This window comes from Sycon ciliatum, chromosome 7, assembly GCF_964019385.1.
Source record: "Sycon ciliatum chromosome 7, ocSycCili1.1, whole genome shotgun sequence".
NCBI classification, from domain to species: Eukaryota; Metazoa; Porifera; class Calcarea; order Leucosolenida; family Sycettidae; genus Sycon; species Sycon ciliatum.
In genome coordinates this window covers 16,947,871-16,963,577 of record NC_088649.1, presented here as the reverse complement: position 1 = coordinate 16,963,577, position 15,707 = coordinate 16,947,871, and the positions used below count along the sequence as shown (strand labels likewise).

Genomic DNA, 15,707 nt, shown 5'->3' with positions numbered 1-15,707 from the left:
TACACCTCGTCCCGTACGAGAGCGCAGAGATCCGTTGAGCCCGCGTCACCTGACTTGGCGAAGGAGGCATTGGTGCCAGTCGGGCTTCTGGGCTCGCGAGCCGTGTCCGCACTGTCATGTTGCTGGTTCTCCTGGCCGGAGCAGACCTCACTACCAAGGGCTAGTTGTGCCAGCAAATGGTCCTGCAAAATACTTTTACTAAGTTTCCTTTCGGATTCAAGCCGCGCTGAGAAAGCTCGCCGCGGAGGGCTTGGCAAGGCATTGCCTTGACAGTGTCGACAGTTAGGTCAGACATACTGAAGAAATACAGTGTCGAGATAACACTCGGGCCGGCAGCAAAGCTACGAAAGGAAAAGAAACACTGCTGAAGCACGATCCGTTGTCTGGAAGAGCACAACAGAGCAAGGGGTCGTCCATAAATGTCGAACGTTTTTCACAAAACGAAATAATTTCGTTATGGAGTGGGAGGGGGTTGACCAATTTCGTTTCAGAAAACATTGATTCATGTACATGGCCGTTGTATATGCATGTACATGTATGTCAACATTTTTTACGTTCTGAAGGGGAGGGAGGGAGGGGTTGGGTCGAAACTAAAATAATTCGTTTGGTGAAAAAAGTTTGATATTTACGGACAGCCCCCAACTAAGATTTGTTTTCTTTTCAGCAAAATGGGCTGGTGCCATTTTGTGATTACGCAGCAAAACAAAGCGCATGACGTCAGTCTTGAATGCAGTACAAAGCAATGCAGTGCAGTGCGTTACTGTGCGCTAGTTCGGATTGCTGCTAACAAGTACTATCACAGCTAGTACACCAGTAAATGTTATGTGTTTTCCGTGAGTACCGTATTTCCGCAAATAAAAGACCGTCCTCGTATACAACGCCTTCCTCGAATACAAGGCCGGGCCAGGGGGCGGTTGAAAAAATACAAGACCGTCTCCGATTAGAAGACCGGGCCTACTAAATGAGTATGAGAAAAATAGAAGACCGTGCTCAAACTGTATAGAAGAAAATGGAAGAACGGGGGTAAAACTGTGTGGCGAAAAATAGAAGACCGGGGGGTCAAACTGGGTTGAAAGAATAAAAGACCGTCCTCGATTATAAGGCCGGGTTAGGACGAGGTTGAAAAATAGTAGACCGGCCTACTATTTGTGGAAATACGGTAGATTGAAATGTCAGAAACTGGTTAGTTTGAGCCCAATGAGAGAAGTTGATTGTTCCAACTAGGGACACACGCTTCTTGCCGAACTTGACACTTGACTGACTCACGACTGCCATCCGGAGCACAGGAGGAGCACGTCGCACCTGTGCAAGTGTCAAGTTCGGCAAGAAGCATGTGTTCCTAGTTGGAACAATCAACTTCATGACTATTACCGCCGAAGTCGCAACTTCTAAGTTCCAATGAGAGAAGGTATCGTTAACATTTCAAAAGCCCACGTGCTTGTGGACTTTCCAGACAAGGTACAGATTACTGTATTTGTAACAAAGTCCTATGGCTGACTTGTGTCCTTACCGTGTTCTTTGGCCCAATCCTTGAGTTCCTTCAATGGCGGCGACTCGCCGTACAGTTTTACGGCCAAGTTCCAGTTTTTCTCTTCTGGGCCAGCGCTGTCGTCTTTGTTATCTGGTGATAGGCCCACATGAATGCCAATAATCCCAATGAGGCTGCCACCATCCATCGCGTACACTGGAGATCCACTCTGTCCGTGGCTGGCGTCAATATTGTGCTTCACGAGCCTCGAGCTCGTCTCCGTATCCTCGGTATTCTCAAGTGGTTGAATATCGAGGCCTGTCGGGACTGTGAATGCCTTTCCTCTAGTCGGGGAATGCGCAACCTCGTCCGGATAGCCTATGAGGAAACTACTGCCCTGGGTTGGAAAGGCCGTTCCCATGCCAATTGCTTTAGGTTGCTGGGAAGTGCTTGGGAGCTGATTCGCTTGTAGGTGAACGGCGAATATGCCATAATCGTACGAAAAGCGGTTCATACTCTCACTCTGCTGCCACCATGAGTCGGGCGCTTTCCGCCAATGGTCGGTTCCCTTCGGGGTAAGATATTTATGCTTCGTCAGTTCATCACTCTCATGGGATTCTGTAATGACTCGCACCCATCTCTCCTGGACCTCAGGGCAAAGTCTGCAATACATAAGGTGAGCAGCCGTGACAAAGTAGACATAACCGCCTTGCTCAGGTTGGACATCGGAAAGAAGAAAACACGTTCCGTAGCAACCGCTCCTTCTGCATTTCTTGCAGTCCACGCGTAGACGAAAGGTGGATTTGGCCACTTGATCATGATTCCTAACTCCCTCACGACGATCCGTGCCCGAGTGGCAACCATGCTCTAGGTTATCGGAGCTGCTGTTCCCTGTGCTATTTTCAGCCATTGTCTAGCAATAAAACGATGATACTAGCGAAGACAGTCAGTGCAGTAGTCGATCCGAGATTTCTGGATAAATGAACGTAATATAGTACGGTCAGTCATTTACCAGCGACGATGGAGAAAACACCAACGTTCAACACGATGAGCGCAGCCATCAGAATGGTACTTGACCAATGGTAGACCGACTATCAGTAAGACTACATGTCATTGTAAGTACATGTACGTGGTATCATCGTTTGTACATGGGCCCACTGGTAGAGTGTAGACCTACGGTATAGTAGAATGCTAGCTAAATCAAAAAACCAACACGTGCGTAGATCTGCCGACCCGGTATATTACGTGCATGCAGTGCAGCTGAGGACCGCGTTCGCATTGGCGTGGCGAGAATGCCACGGAGTTCAGTCTACACGTTCATGTCATGTTGAACAGTTCAGTTGCGATCTGCTTTCTCTTCCTGATTGCCATTGCGCGTGCGGTCATGCTGTCTGTTCTCTGTGCGAACGTGGAAAACTGACCCCGGTGATTGCCACTTATTTTGGCTCGCTTCAGAGCAGATAGATAGGTGCATGCTCTTTTATTTCGCTTACCAGAGCAAGTAACGACGGTTACGTCAGTTCACAGTCGAATGTGACATGCAAGGCTTTGCGAGCTGAGCTGACAACGAAAAACTGACAGACTGTCAGTGCCACAGAACCTTGTTGAGCTAGGCTGATAGATGGCACCATAGCCTGGCATTTGCATAGCATGCATGCAGGGCATAGGGCTTGAAAGTGATGACGTCAAAAACGGCCAGGGAGTAGTAAGTTGACATCAGATTTCTATTTTGGATCCACTAAGGTGTGACTTTGCTATTGCCTCAGTATGTGGGTGCATAGCAACCCACTCATGTCGTATGCAGGGGTGACTTTTACTTCGCCACCAGTTGTAACCCCGCCCCCAGTAGCCAAATCAGTCAGTTTCACTGGTTACATCACCTTGCTGTGAGTAAGACGGCTTGAAATGTGCTTGGATCCATACAAAAACTGGATCCAAGTGGATCCAATTTTTGAATTTTTGAAATTGTTGCTATGCTGTGACGTAGCACTTTCAAGCCCTATTGGATGTCATACATGATTGTACAGATGTAGATAGACTGACTGTACTAGTACTCCGTAGCATGCTAGCTTTGGGACCCGGGGATATAATAATTAAAGGGGAAGTTAAGGCAAAAATTAAAATTTCACCAGTTGTAGTCTTCGGGGTGCTGAGTCGAATGGTCTTGGTCCGAGAAAGCTGAGACGCTCCCTTCCTACTTGAATCCCAATCGAACTCGCGCACTTCCACCGAAACTGGGTGACTGCGCCCTACGAGATGGGGATTTGTATGCAAAATGTCACTAAAAGCGCCATTTCGTTCTTATAAAAGCACGGATGACCGCGATTGGCCCATATATTGTAGTCTTTTGGACGCTGAGTCGACTGGTTTCGGTCCGAAAAGGCTGCGATGCAGCGTTCGCCCCTAATTCCCAATCGAACATGGTTGAACAAGCGGTCACGTGCTCCTGCGTACACCAGTCACCTGGTCACCGTGCCTGCAGGGTACAACTTACAGCCTGTTTTGACCTTTTTTGGGTGCAGTCCTGTCACTCGAGTTGAACCTTGGTGTGAAAGTTGTCGCCTGCTGGCGTGGTGACCAGGTGATTTTGGCACCCAGGAGCACGTGACCGCTTCTTCCACCATGTTCGATTGGGAATAAAGGAGGAACGCTGCATCGCAGCCTTTTCGGACCAAAACCAGTCGACTCAGCGTCCAAAAGACTACAACATATGGGCCAATCGCGGTCATCCGTGCTTTTATAAGAACGAAATGGCGCTTTTAGTGACATTTTGCATACAAATCCCCATCTCGTAGGGCGCAGTCACCCAGTTTCGGTGGAAGTGCGCGAGTTCGATTGGGATTCAAGTAGGAAGGGAGCGTCTCAGCTTTCTCGGACCAAGACCATTCGACTCAGCACCCCGAAGACTACAACTGGTAAAATTTTAATTTTTGCCTTAACTTCCCCTTTAATATTATTATATTCACTTTGTTGTACTTTAATATGGAGCCTCAAATTTCGGGAAATTAACTGTGCCATTTTCGTACTTGCAAGTTGCAAGTGGCCATAAGTACAAGAAAATACATGTACATGAGTATCCCCATACCAAGGTGTCCATGCATGTAAGAGGTCAACATGGAAAAAAGAAAACAATACTTTGTAGCGTCTCTGACGTTCTCGCATCATGATATCATCATTTGTTTGCATGTACACGTCATATTTTCCTCATCATCACAAACACTGATTCACCATACTCTGGCACACATTGTAATACCTACCTACACGTACTTCTCTACCATAATAATTACGTAATGTTTGGCTAGCATAGTTCCAATACACATTACGACATCTTTTGATGTTAAGCACTCCTCGCCTACAACGCTATTGTAGAAAAGTAGTCTTTACTCATCTCTTGTAAGTTCTGTTTGCATCCAAACACTTCTTCCAAACAGCACACGTCAGATATCTAACAAAACAACAAACTTCATTGCACAGTCTTCTATCACAATCTCTTTCCTATAATATAAACCTCCTTTCTCTTCACTTTCTTCATGACATTTAGTGTTCGCCAGTCTTGTAAAGATCTTGGAAACTAACACTCGTTGCACTGTATCTAGACTACTAAATTGGTGACCCCCGACGTGAGTAAAGTGCAATATGTCCAGCGACGATGGTTCTTCCGCTTCCGCCTCTGGAGCTTCAGCTGCCGCTAGCTCCTCCGCCCCGGCCCAAAACCACCCACTCGCCCGCAACGACCAACACGACGCACCGGACCGTCCGGTGTCTGCCATCACCTTCCGACTGCCGCAGTACTGGCCCGGCGACCCGCAGCTTTGGTTTGCACAGGCAGAAGCGCATTTTGCCAACCATCGCATCACCAACCCGCGGGCCAGGTACAATGTCGTCGTGAGTTCGCTTGCTCCTGAATACGCCGCTGAGAGGTAATCATGCAGTTTTATAGGGTCCCAAATTATTTCGCACTTTCCCAGTGTTCAGTGTACTGTCACACGCGTTTTCAGTGTACTTTCACATCATGAACTATATTTTCATGAAAACCGAGGACAGATCAGACTGGGTACTGCTGGTGAACACTGCGGAGCAGGGAGCCGAACGTGTTGTCTTCCGCGCGAACTCTCTGTCTCCACACGAACTCGCAGAGGTACGTCGGGAACAACTCTCGCGATGTGCCGAAGTTGCGCTTTAGGGAAAAAAAGAACCACCGCGAACGCTCCGGACATACAGTCGGCATCTCCAGCGAAACCCGTCGCTGCTCTCCTGCCGTCTAGTGAGGCCACATAGCGCCCCACACTTGGCACAAGGCATTTCGTTGCTGATACAGCGCCGAGCGGCAAGGAACTCCAGTTGACCAAGTTGGGTTCTGGAAAAGATCGGCAACACTTGTAGTGTGAACACCGTCCACTTCTCCATCAAAATCGCATGATCATTTAGAATGTGTGCCTGAGGGACAATGCGTATCGGCGCTCCGGGACGCCCAGCCATTACCACAAAGTCAAAGAAAAACTTCCATAAAGGAGACAAAACTTTGACAAAGGAAACAAAACTTTGACACGAAAAAAGAAGAAGCATAGTGAAAGTACACATGTTTTCATGAAAATAAAGTTCATGATGTGAAAGTACACTGAAAACGCGTGTGACAGTACACTGAACACTGGGAAAGTGCGAAATAATTTGGGACCCTAAACTGCATGATTACCCCGCTGAGATTCGGGACTTGCTCCTAGCGCCGCCAGCCGAGGAGCCGTACCAAGTCCTGAAAAAGGCGCTCACCGCACGCACCCAAAAGTCCGATCAGGCACGGTTGCGTGAGCTACTCTCGACAGCGGACATCGGGGACAGCCGACCAAGTCGCGCCCTCCGACGCATGCAACAGCTTTTGGGCAGTAAGTCTCTAGACCCTACTCGACTATCCTGCGCGAGCTGTTTGTACAGCGTTTGCCCGTGACGGTCCGCCTGATTCTGGCTGCAACACCTGCAAGCCTCAACAGTACCTGGACGACCTCGCCGCGCTTGCTGACAAGGTGGTTGAAAGCACGTGCTCAACCCCACTCACCGGTACAAGTGTTCACGCTCTGAGTACGAGTACGAGTGCAGCCCCTGCTCGGTCTAGTACGGCCTTATCATGTAGATCTACAGCGTCCACAGATGCGGAACAGGCCTGCACCGCTGACAGGGCTGAGATGGCCCAGCTCCGAGCTGAACTCGCCAAGCTGACGTCCGCTGTGAAGGTGATGACCCGTGACACCGGTGCCCCTTGCCAGCGTGGCCGCCAACGAGAGCGTAGTCCCGGGCCACCGTCACGCCGCCCGAGTGCCTCCAGGTCTCCCGGCCGTGACGACCACGACGACCTTTGCTGGTACCACCGTGTGTTCGGCGAGAAGGCGAGGAAATGCCGAGACCCCTGCCGATTCCTGTCGGGAAACGGGAAGGCCAGCCACTAGTCGCGACCGCTACTGTGGTTGGCCCCTCGAATACCGCTACCGGTCGCTTACTTTTCGTCAAGGATCGCTCCCAGTCCGTCGAGTTCCTTGTCGACACCGGCGCCGCCGTCAGTGTTCTTCCTCCGTCATTCGTAACTCTGTCTCGTCGTGTTCATCGCAATAGTCCTCGTCTCCGTGCAGCGAATCAGAGCAGCATCGCCACGTACGGTCAGCAGCTGCTCGATTTAGACTTAGGTCTCCGACGCACTTTCAAATGGGTCTTCGTCGTTGCAGACGTCAGCTATCCGATCCTGGGTGCGGATTTCCTTGGCCACTTCCAACTCACTGTCGACCTGGCCGCCAGATGTCTCCGGGACTCCACTACTCAACTTGCCGTTGTCGGATCCGCCTCGGATGTCAGCACCTCCGCTACCAACCTGCTGGACACTGACAGCCCTAGTGAGTATTCTGCCCTGCTGAATGAGTTCCCTGACCTTGTCCGACCGACCACTGGTGACTCGCCTGTCAGGCACAATGTGACACACCGCATAGTCACAGATGGCCACCCCGTCCACGCTAAGCCTCGCCGTCTGGCACCCGACCGCCTTGCTGTCGCTAAGTGTGAGTTCCAACCCATGTTAGATTTAGGCATTATTCGTCCCTCCTCTAGTGCATGGTCATCCCCTCTGCATATGGTGCCAAAGAAATCCGGTGACTGGCGACCCTGTGGTGATTACCGAGCCTTGAATGACTGCACGATCCCCGACCGCTATCCCATCCCGCATATTCAAGACTTCACGTCCCACCTGCATGACAAGATCATCTTCTCCAAGATTGACCTCGTCCGTGCATACCACCACATTCCTGTGCACCCTGACGACATCCCGAAAACTGCCATCACCACCCCCTTTGGACTGTTTGAGTTTGTCCGCATGCCCTTTGGCCTTCACAACGCAGCCCAGACATTCCAACGCTTCATTGACCAGGTAGTTTCAGACCTTCCCTTCTGCTTTGCATATCTGGATGACTTGCTCATTGCTAGCGCCTCACCCGCTGAACATATGGCCCACCTTCGCTGCATATTCTCCCGCCTTGCTTCACATGGCATCTTGATCAACGTCCGGAAGTCGCAGTTCGGCCAGGATGAGCTTGACGTCCTGGGACATCACGTGACTGCCTCAGGTATCCGACCTCTCGACGCTCGCATGACCGCCATTCGTGAATTCCCACAGCCAGCTAGTGTTCGTAAGCTCCGTGAGTTCATCGGCTTCGTCACGTTCTATCACCGATTTCAGCCACATCTTGCTGCTAAGCTCGCACCTCTGCACGCTATGCTTGAGAAACGCCACCGCACCAAAGGCGCGCTCGTCTGGTCCGACTCGGCCCTCGCTGCTTTCAATGATGTCAAAGCTGCGTTCACTGATGCCATCACACTTCACCATCCTCGCCCGGATGCCGCCTACAGCTTGATGGTCGATGCTTCAGACATTGCTGTTGGTGCCCTCCAACAAGAGCTAGATGGTGAGTGTTATCCTGTTGCCTTCTTTTCACGCAAGTTAAAGCCTGCCGAGACACGCTACAGCACCTTCTGTCGCGAGCTCCTCGCCATTTACCTAGCCATTAAGCATTTCCGACACTTCCTGGAAGGGCGTGTCTTCCATGTGTGCACCGATCACAAGCCTCTGACACATGCCATCCACAGCCGTTCACAGACCCACAGCCCGCGTCAACAGCGCCATTTGTCGTACATTGCTGAGTTCACGACAGATATTCGCCATGTCAAGGGTTCTCAGAATGCTGCCGCTGATGCACTGTCACGATGTCACCTACCCGATGAGCCCGTCTCTGCCATCACTGCCATTGACACAGCTTCCTTTGCCGCCGCTCAACAAGATGATCCAGACTTGCCCAGTCCTGGTAAGGATCCATCCACTTCGCTATGCTGGCAATCTATAGCTCTGCCCATGACTGATCACTCGCTCATCTGTGACACCTCTACTGCGTCTGCCCGCCCGTATGTACCTGCCAAGCTGCGCCGTGCTGTTTTCAATTCGCTTCACGCCCTCTCCCACCCTGGTACCCGCGCTACCAGGCACCTGATTACTGCTCGCTACGTCTGGCCCGCGATGAACAAGGATATTAGTGAGTGGTGTCGTACCTGCCACGCTTGTCAGCAGTCTAAAGTTCAGCGCCACACCACATCTCCCGTGAGTGCATTCAAGCAACCTGATGCCCGTTTCTCCCATGTCCATGTCGACATCGTAGGCCCGCTTCCATCTTCTAGTGAGTCTCGCTACCTCTTGACGATGGTAGATCGCTTTACTCGCTGGCCCGAAGCAGTACCTATTCCCGACATTACAGCCGAAACCGTCGCTCGCCAGTTTGTTGCCACCTGGGTCGCCCGATTTGGTGTTCCCACTGTGCTCACAACCGACCGAGGTGCCCAGTTTGAGTCATCCCTGTGGTCATCGCTCATGTCACTACTTGGCACATCTCGCATTCGTACAACGGCTTACCACCCTGCTGCCAACGGCATGGTAGAGCGCTTTCACAGACAACTGAAAGCTGCACTCCGAGCTTACGACAATCCACAGCGCTGGACGGAACATCTGCCACTAGTCCTGCTCGGCATTCGCTCCTCCCTGAAGGCTGACCTCAACTGCTCAGTTGCAGAAATGGTCGACGGTTGCCACCTCCGCCTGCCAAGTGATTTCCTCACTGACGAGCCTGAGCCATTTCCGGATCCGACGTCCTATGTCAGCCGCCTCAAACAAGCCATGTCCGAGCTCCGCCCTACACAACCCCGCAAGCCACCCACCCAGCATCCGTTCATTCCAGCTGACCTCTCGACATGCTCTCAGTCTCATGTCTTCATTCGCACAGACGCAACATGAACGCCCCTCCAACGTCCTTACACTGGTCCACACCGAGTCCTGGAACGTCATGATAAGTACTTCCGCCTCGACCTCAACGGCCGCTCCGACACAGTATCCATTGACCGACTCAAACCAGCATTCCATGATAACCAGTCTGTCGACCATTGCCATCCGACCAAGCCGACGCCATCGCTCGCATTCGACGTGCCTCCGCCACGCCAAACACGAGCTGGTCGTCAAGTCAGATTTCCCGCCTATTTCTGACACTCTCTCGCTTATCCCATTTGCTTGCTCTCACTTTATCGCGCTAGTTATCGCTCATTAGGACATTACTCATTCACTAGGAGGGGAGCTCTGTAGCGTCTCTGACGTTCTCGCATCATGATATCATCATTTGTTTGCATGTACACGTCATATTTTCCTCATCATCACAAACACTGATTCACCATACTCTGGCACACATTGTAATACCTACTACACGTACTTCGCTACCATAATAATTACGTAATGTTTGGCTAGCATAGTTCCAATACACATTACGACATCTTTTGATGTTACGCACTCCTCGCCTACAACGCTATTGTAGAAAAGTAGTCTTTACTCATCTCTTGTAAGTTCTGTTTGCATCCAAACACTTCTTCCAAACAGCACACGTCAGATATCTAACAAAACAACAAACTTCATTGCACAGTCTTCTATCACAATCTCTTTCCTATATAAACCTCCTTTCTCTTCACTTTCTTCATGACATTTAGTGCTCGCCAGTCTTGTAAAGATCTTGGAAACTAACACTCGTTGCACTGTATCTAGACTACTAAAACTTCTTCTATTCATTACTTGATTTCTTTTGTACTTCAGTAAAAATATTATTTCATTGCCAAATTAGTTTGAGTTACCTTTGAAAATTATCATGTTCAACTGTCTTCGTAATCATCATATTCGTCCATCCGATGTCACCCTGGGCCTCACCCTACGAATAATCAGCTCATCTCTTCCTACCTCCACGTCTCCTTCCATCATGACCGAACATCAACTAAACATCAATTTAGAGGAATATCCGTAACCTGCAGACATATCATGGCTGCTAAAATCCAGACTGGTCATGACTTCGTAACATGCATAATTATGTACATGTACATTGTACATGTACACGGAGTTTTGCGGACTACCCGCCGCTACATGTATCTCGTCCGCCCCGGGATACAGTACCTGATGAAGGCTGATTCACTCGCATGTTCTGCTACATCATGTACTGTGTCAGTGTGAGAAAGAACTTTGAAGAAGACGAGTTCGAGCATACAATAATGTATTGCCATGATTTCTACCCTGCTTTTCATTGAAAACACTATCTGCATGACCTCCAAACCCTTTTGCCATGCAGACCGCCAGCACTGATCAGGTGCAGTGTACAGTCATACATACTAGAACTGTGGTATACTCGTGTAGTTATGCTCCTACCTCCGAGAGGATGCCAAATTATGCTCCAAATTTTCAACCATCAAATTTATGCCAATAATGATGCCGGCATAATCCGCCGGTGCCTAGCACGCACGGAACGTAGCCTACTCAAAGCCTACTCAAAAGACTAACAAAGTTCGGCGAAAAGTCACTCTACACTAATCACAGCCAGAACACACGAAGCAAGAAGACACGAGAGAACATTTCATCGAATGGTACGACCAGAGCGCCAGAGACAGCAGAGTATACTCCAGTACTCCGGCGTTCAATGAAATCACTGCCAGAAACATGCAACAAGAAAAAACTGCGCCTACTACCTAGTTCCACAATAATAGTGGTAGATCTACAAGTACTACAAGGAAGAAATGCTAGTACATGTACATGTTACGTAGCCAGTCTCTTTCCAGCAAAACTATCGTGACCTGTTTGCGCACATTCCATTGTCCAAGCTCTTGTTTTGAGAGCACCGGGGATACCGGACTCGTTGCACTTCTCACAGAAGACTAGGCTAGCCGAGATCTCAGGCGCAATCTCCTGTGAAGCTGGTTGTTACTTGTAGATCTGACCTTCGTTTATCGTTGTGACTGAGGTATGGCCACGTCAGAGATCTACACAACCGAAGGTGTGGATGCTCGTGAACCCTTTGCCTCTACGGACCCGGTCCACCAGCGAATGGGCAAGTCGATTTTTCATCTCAGGGTAGATTGCGAGAAGTGCGGGAAAGAAGGCTACGGTACCTGCTTCCTGCTTCATGATTTGGAGAAATACTGCAACGACGATTACGTGTACTTTGCTACTGCGGCACACCATCTCTACTGCGTTTTCATTCCTGAAGATGCACAGAACCCGGACCGTGAGACTGGTTGTAATCAATATTGCTTTGCTAAGATAATTGAGAAATTTAACCCGAATCAAACGCCAGTTTACCTAACTGGCAACGTAGGAAAGAATAGCAAGGCCGGATGGCTGAAGGTCTCCGACGAGTACGAAGAGAACGCCAAGTCTGTCCAGGTCCAGATACACGGCGCGGCTGATGGTGAGGCGGCTGCTCACCAGGCCGAACTAGACGGCTACGATTTCGGTGTCATTGCGGTGCGCAAACGCGGCCATGTCGACGGACGGGACACCAATCCATCACTTCTCCCAGACCTTGACCAACAAGTACCAGTGCTTTGTGGCAAAGAGGAGGATGAAGAGGATGAAGCGGATGAAGTGAGTGCCTATCCGCGTGCGTATCGCACCGACTCGCCAACATTTCGCACTATTCTCCGCTGGGTGCTGAGTGAGCCATACGTTGGTGAGACAACTGTCGAGCCTGTGCCCTTTGCCTTTGGTAAGCAAGAAGTGCTAGCATGCTAGTGTAGCGTTGGCACGCTGGTGATCACACAGCTGCATGCAGCGTGAATCATTTTCAATGTATTGGTCACGCGTGTTACACCGCGCCGCACCCCGCACTTGCAACTCTTACTACCGTGCTTGCAGATCCATGACATGGATAGTATCTACTAACTACTAGTACTAGTAGTCTCACTGCGTTCAATGTTTCATATTGACCTTAGAAATACTGCTGCACTTTCAACCGCCTCTTTTACGCCCATTGCCCATACTGCTATTCAGCTCCTTCTTCTGCATAGAATCAAATGGCATTCCTTGTGCAATGACTGTAGCCCACACATCTACTTTGACCTTTCTTCTTCTACTCTACGTATCCCCTGGTCATAGCCTAGGCTAGCTTACTTACACTAACAGTTGCACACCCTATAAAAGCTGCTGTTCACAATTCTCTTCATGTCAGTTTAGAGTTAGAGTCAGAGTTAATGTTTACAATGTAGTCTTCCGTTTAGTTCAGTAATAATTTTAAAGCAGTGCGTTCACTGAGACCCGTCTGCATTTGCCTCAGAGAGAAACACTGCGGCCCGCTACACTAGTATGTATGCGTACATGTATGCTGGGGGGGGGGGGGGGGGGGGGAGGAGGGAGCATAATTTGACTTGGAGAGGACGAGGAATCCATTGTTCATTGAGTTTGGAGCACTAATAGAAAATCGAATGATCCTGGTGCAACCTAGGCGCATGTCTCACACGTCAGTGCTATGTCAGCGAGTGCAGCAAGTAAAACATCGGCGTACCTCGAAGTACTAGTACTAGCGACATTTCAACATACCGTAAAGTTCCGTTAATAAGCCCACCCTAAATAACGCCCATGTCCGATAATAAGCCCAGGTTTAGGCCGTGTACGCTTCAAGTCCGTTTTAGCGCCCATGCCCGAAATAAGCCTAGGGCGTAAAGTGGACTCAAAATGACCAGCGCGTGAGCGTGCGTTCGCGTAAATGCTGGTACCTGTTATGCCTTGTACTTATATAGCAAGTGGATTATCAAATCTGTAATTTATCGCTACATTCTTGGTAATACGACCAAATAATTTCCAGCTGTGGTTTGATGTACCTGTACCGTGCTCAGTGTGAATAGTGGTTCACTGAAACTAGTGGGTTGCTGATAGATTGATCTTCTGCAGATTGCGTCCGAAATAACGCCCATGCCCTAAAATAAGCCCATGCCCAAATATACGCCCGTTTTTTGACCCTCTGCAAAGTATACGCCCGGGGCTTATTAATAACGGAATTTTACGGTATTTTAGGAAAGGAAGAAGAAAGGAGACAGATGACGAATGTGTAATGTCGAAGATGTGATGGTGTGAAGGTGAGGTGAGAGATAATCATGGTATGCGTTGCTCCCCTTAGTTCCTGTTGAAGAATGTGCCCAGTAAGCCTGCAACAAATGATAAAAGCCTGGTTGTTCCCTCCACTGCTGGCGATTGTGAACACCATCTTCCTGCCGGCTCCACACATGTCACACGCACATATGCGGGCGACGAAACAATTTTCCGCTACCAGCGTCTGTCTGCCACCCCAGACAACGCCGATTCAGCAGTTGATTTTGGATTAATCCGTACTTTTTGGGTATTTAAACCAACTGCTAATATTTATTTGGTAAAGTGTGCAGGTTATTTTATTTATTTATTTATTTCTGCACCTCGCGGCATGTCAAGACAACCAGTTCTATGCAATTCGTGGCTCTGATATAATTATTGGCGGGTTTCTGAATGTTAATCGAGCCGTGAGTAGTGAAAACGCACCTAAATAGGGTTTTATAGAGAATTTTTGGTCATAATGGCAAAAATAATATCTGGAGTGCATAGCACTCCCAATCTGTACAAGTGTGTTTTCACTAAGCTCGCCCAATTCTCCAACGAGCAGGAAGGGCTTGTTAGAATGGTCCAAAAGTCCTTACTCAAAGTGGAAGGATGTTCGGTCTCTGACCACTTCGTGGTGGGTCTGATTGAGTTACGCACCTCCCACCCCGTTAGGAGCTTTCTCTGCGCCTTGATCCATGCTGATCAGTTTGTTGGTTCAGCTAAGTCACATTCGATCTGTGATTTTATTTGTTACACTGTAACGAATTATCCCATGTTTAGTATTTCTCCTTTCAAAAACTGCTCTAAAGTTCGCCTGTACACAAACCAAAACAAAAACCTGTGGTTTAAAAAAGAAGACCATCGTGGTTGCATATTGTCTCTTACACTGCAGAGGGCGCTACATCTGAAATGATCGAAGAACCAAACGTGTTCACATTGCCAGTCTCGATGGAAGGAGACATGTACCGTATTTCCGCAAATAAAAGGCCGTCCTCGTATACAACGCCTTCCTCGTAAACAAGGCCGGGGCAGGGGGCGATTGAAAAAATAAAAGACCGTCTCCGATTAGAAGACCGGGCCTACTAAATGAGTCTTTGTTCTTGTGTTAAAAATAGAAAACCGTGCTCAAACTGTGGGAAAAAATAGAAGACCGTGCTCAAACTGTGTAGAAGAAAATGGAAGAACGGGGGTAAAACTGTGCGGCGAGAAATAGAAGACCGGGGTCAAACTGGGTTGAAAGAATAAAAGACCGCCCTCGAATACAAGACCGTCCTCGATTATAAGGCCGGGTTAGGACGAAGTTGAAAAAATAGTAGACCAGCCTACTATTTGTGGAAATACGGTAAGTTTCCATTTCAAGGTCTATCCATATGCAGCATGCGTGTGTGCAAGAGTAAGAGTGTGTTTTATACGCACGTATATGGAGTGCATATGTGTGTGTGTGTGTGTGTTTGCGTGTGTGTGTGTGTGTTTGCATGTGTGTGTGTGTGTTTGCGTATGTGTGTGTGTGTACTGAGGTGTGGTGAGCCCATCAGTGGGATCATTTTCAAATCCAGCCAGAGCTTTGGGGATTTCAGGGGGTGTCAGCCGTTTGGCGGTTCAATAGCCAATCGAGTCATCTTTCCAAGATTCCTTTCGAGTCTCTCTCCCCTCTCCCGGGAGACCCACGTGACCAGTTTTGGCAGTGAACAACAAGTACAAGTACAAGTACAAGTGTGTGTGTGTGTAAGTGTGTGTGTGTGTGTGTGCAGTGTGGGTGTGTGTGCATGTGTGTGTGTGTGTGTGCGTGCGCGC

At 49.1% G+C, this 15,707-nt stretch overlaps 1 protein-coding gene across 2 annotated transcripts in view; it reads right to left on the bottom strand.

The window, feature by feature from the left end:
- Positions 1-15,707, bottom strand: part of LOC135821105 (uncharacterized) — a 121,305-nt gene that overhangs the window by 6,416 nt on the left and 99,182 nt on the right. The window contains exon 1 of one of the 2 annotated variants that reach the window (XM_065334169.1): positions 1,511-2,420. The exons of the other annotated variant lie outside the window; for it this stretch is intronic. Coding sequence (XP_065190241.1) covers positions 1,511-2,378 — 868 coding nt within the window. The 5' untranslated portion in view covers positions 2,379-2,420. Of the gene's footprint in view, positions 1-1,510; positions 2,421-15,707 lie in introns of those variants that run through there. 2 annotated transcript variants of the gene reach the window in all.